General features: G+C 41.5%; 1 protein-coding gene across 1 annotated transcript; it reads left to right on the top strand. All coding sequences in view use genetic code 11, as the record gives it.

Annotated features, from left to right (window-relative positions):
• EGR_09702 (hypothetical protein) lies at positions 1–1,056 on the top strand (the record flags this gene model as incomplete). The annotated part of the gene is made up of 1 exon (XM_024498951.1): positions 1–1,056. One exon carries the CDS (start codon positions 1–3, stop codon positions 1,054–1,056), a length of 1,056 nt encoding a protein of 351 aa, XP_024346653.1.
• Between the last annotated feature and the right edge of the window lie 3,058 nt (positions 1,057–4,114).

Genomic DNA, 4,114 nt, shown 5'->3' with positions numbered 1-4,114 from the left:
ATGGAAAAGGGGATGAAAGAAGGAGAGGGGCAGGAACAGCCGACCAGGAAGGCAGATAGTAAAAGTAATAGATGCAAAAGAAAGCGTGAAGATTTCCTGGAGATTATCTCAAAAATAGCAAGACAAATATATGAACAAATTGCTGAGTTCTTTGAGAAGTGGCTACCTAAAGCAGAGGAAGAGGAGCAGCCGATTGATGAACGAGATGGAAAAAAGCCAGGTGATGGAGAGGAGAATTCTGGTGAAGGAAAGGGCGAGACACAAGATAATAAAGAAGAGGAAGAAACTTTTAAAGGAGAAAGGGACAAGTTGCTAGGCGAAGAAGGTGGAGAAACATCCGATGAAATGGAAAAGGGCAAGAAGCCAGATGATGAAGAAGACGAGGAGTCTCGTGATGGAGGAAAGGGAAAGGAAGACGATAAAGAGGAGGAACATGGTGAAAAGGGAAACGTCAAGAAGCCAGACGACGAAGCAGAGGAAAAACCTAGTAGAGGGGAAAATGATGGGGGAAAAGGCGATGAAGATGAAGATAATCGTGGTGAGGGAGCAAAGGACGAGGAGTTAGGAGAGAAGAAAGCTGATATAAAGAGAAATGATGAGAAGTCGGACGATAAAGAAGAGGAGGAAGCTGGTGAAGAAGCAACGAATGAGGAGTCAGGAGAGGAGAAAGCTGATGTAGAGGGAAATGATGAGAAGTCGGACGATAAAGAAGAGGAGGAAGCTGGTGAAGGAGTAACGAATGAGGAGTCAGGAGAGGAGAAAGCTGATGTAGAGGGAAATGATGAGAAGTCGGACGATAAAGAAGAGGAGGAAGCTGGTGAAGGAGTAACGAATGAGGAGTCAGGAGAGGAGAAAGCTGATGTAGAGGGAAATGATGAGAAGTCGGACGATAAAGAAGAGGAGGAAGCTGGTGAAGAAGCAACGAATGAGGAGTCAGGAGAGGAGAAAGCTGACGAAGAGCGAAAAGAGAAGTCGGGGGATGAAGGTGAAGAGGATGATGGTGAAGGAGCAAGGGGCAGAAAATCAGGCGAAGAGGAGGAAACATCCGGTGAATAATGGAAGGACGAGAAGCCAGGTGATAAAAGAGGGGAGAAACCAAATCAGGGAGAAAAGAAGTAGAGGCCACGTCATAAAGGATTGGTGAAATCCCTTGAATGAAAAGGTAGAGATGCCAGGAGAACAACAGAGAGGAAACGTGGCAAATGAGGAAACCAGAAACTAGGCAATGAAGAAACGGCAAAACCTGGTGAATGAGGCAATGGATCGCAACCCGCATAGCCATAAGGAGTTGGGAAGTTAGGCAAAGTTGGAAATGGATTGGGTGAAAAATACAACAATTGTCATCCACACTTGGAGACCTACTTCGTTTCTCAAATGTCCGCCCTCTTGAATACCTTGAATGCGTCGATAAAGCGTTCATGAACTTTGGGAATCTTAGCATAATTAGCTCTCCACGTAGGTTTTCCAATATATATGTATTTTTGTACGTATGTAATCCTTTTTATGTTGTTATTATATACGTCGAGAATACCCTCCACCGCGGTTTTACCTTTTCCTCAAGTTGATTCCACTCTTTAACATACTCCCTTACTATTTTTTATTGAGATGCTCACATTTGTCACCAATTTTTGCGCCTAGATGCATTCAATGCATGGAAGCGTAACTAGTATTTACTGGGTTTGTGGAGTTGCAGTGAATTCTCCTTGAGATTGGCCAATTCATTACCTGGTCACTTCGCATGGATTAATTCGCTGTGATTGATGTATATGCTAATTCACGAAGGTCGTGAGGGTAGGCTGTGGGGATGGTAAGTGGGATCGATGATGTGAAGCGCGTTCAGGGGAATGGCACGTCGAAGTGGGACATGATAAGTTACGCCCTTAATAGTATAGGCCTGCGTTAGGTCTCTGTGCTAGAGAAAAATTATGTAAGAATTTAAGTGAACACAGGAAGCTCGAAAGAATGCGCATGCTTAGAGCCTGACATATATGGAGCATGGGATATTATTGTGGATGTAAGACTTGATGGGGTGCGAAGCGGAATTCTATTTGCAGTATTATTCAAATGTCTAGATTGCTTGAGTAAAATAGGGATGGATGGATAGAGAGTTGCTGATATTGTTATAAGTGGAAGTTTCCTGTTTTCGATAGTTTTATTGGCAGTTGACGGGAGCAACAAAGAACAGACTAAGTATACATATGTGCGAAAATCTATGTATATTCGGATTTTGCCAGATAGAGGAGGATAGATAAATGGTGAGATAAAAGAGTAGGTGTTCAAAAATGCAGGAGTGGTAGGGCTCAGCTCGGGAATGGGCTCTAGCCCAGTGTCCGACTGGAAGGAAAAAGCCCAATGGGGGGAAAATAAGAAATTTGTTGCTCACATTGACCTATATGATCGCTGCGTTGGTAGTAAACCCTTTCACTCTCCAATTGGACTAATTTGACTACCCTCAAACACCAACCATGTTACCCCTTACCAGATCTCCAATAGGTCACCTACAATTTGCATTAACAACAAATCAGGCGCTCAAGTCGAACCATACCGTCCTGTTGAATTCCGACTTGCTTTAATTATCTAACGAACTAAATTTTCACTTATTAGAAGGCGTTGTGTATTGTAGGAACAAGATTATTAACAAATCATCACACTGTCATCGGTAGTGCTTCAGCTCACGATGGTGTACGTCCAAATTCTAATGCTATTTGTCACCCGTTTCACCTAAGCAATTTATTTCACTTGGAACTCATGAAATAAATCCTGCTATTTATTCTACTGATCTGGATAGCTGCAATGAATTTTCGTCTACATTTGAAATTACACAACCTCAAAGTATTTAAGGCGCAAAAAATGCCTCTGTGTCAGATTAAACGATCTGTCAGCACTTGAAATAGTATATGAACCGGACGTCAAACTAATCGCATTTACCACAAAACATACTGGAATGGCTATCATACTCAGTCACACCAAACTATGCATTTTTGAGAGAAATTATAATCCTATAAGAAGCTCAGACTGGGAATGAATGTCTGCGATTTCCTCCTAGAAGACTATCCGACAATGTGCGGTATGTCCTGCAGACCTATTTACGCCATTTGTGAGTATTTGCGAGGAAGGAGGTGAACAGACTTTGCCTTCTTTACCTACTTCTTGAAGCTTACGAAATTATACATTCATCACATTACTACTTTTCGGTTTGTCCAACCAAAGAGCATGACTTACACAGTTCAAGTTTTATTTTTGCCTCAGAATTCTCACATCGGAGGCTACTTGGTTTTACGAAGACGCCCACTTAACTGGAGAAGCTGTAGTTTGAGAACCCACCAAATACACTCAAAGCATAATTTCTGGGACACACACGCAACACTGACGACAACCAGGTCCATCACAGTACTCTTATCCTTGACTAGATCGACATAGGTCAATGACTCCATCTTTAGATATTTGCAATCAAACTCTTCGGTTCTCCATTTTGCACCTTCCGAATTCCAAAAAATCGACAGAAAAATTGCGAAGGCGATAAACAAGATACACGAATGTCAGTTTACCATGAAAATACACCTAGATTTAATGAATCAGTTCTAACCTTCCTACATAATTTACTAATTCAGTTCCTACGAAAGCAGATACACGCGATTAAGCTATAAATTAACGCATAAATCGGTACGAGACTTCGCTTCATCTCTCGTTTCTGCAAGCACACCCTTCGCTCTCCTACTCCTAGTGATACTAGACATTATTACTGCCGGTTTGATAAAAAATGCCAGAAAAAAGCACTTCCCCTTTCTCGCATTCGTCATCCAAGTCGCAACCAGGATTACCAACATATCAACTAGGATTGGCGGCAGCTGCTACTGGACGCATTCTTCGTTGATCTAACACCAGCGATAGCAAGAATATAAAACAGCGTCTGAATCTAAATAATCGTTTATATACAATAATAACTAAGCAAATAATAATATATTTTAATTACTCCACATACCTGCTAAACAATAAATTCATTTTACCGTTCCTTGTTTCATATACAATGGAGATTATACAAAGACGAAAGAAACAAATTGCAAGAACAGCTTGAATGCCTATACTTAAACAGTTTTGCGGAGAGCAGTCTAAA

This window comes from Echinococcus granulosus (assembly GCF_000524195.1).
Source record: "Echinococcus granulosus chromosome Unknown EG_S00161, whole genome shotgun sequence".
Taxonomy (NCBI): Eukaryota; Metazoa; Platyhelminthes; class Cestoda; order Cyclophyllidea; family Taeniidae; genus Echinococcus; species Echinococcus granulosus.
This window is presented reverse-complemented; position numbering and strand designations above follow the sequence as displayed.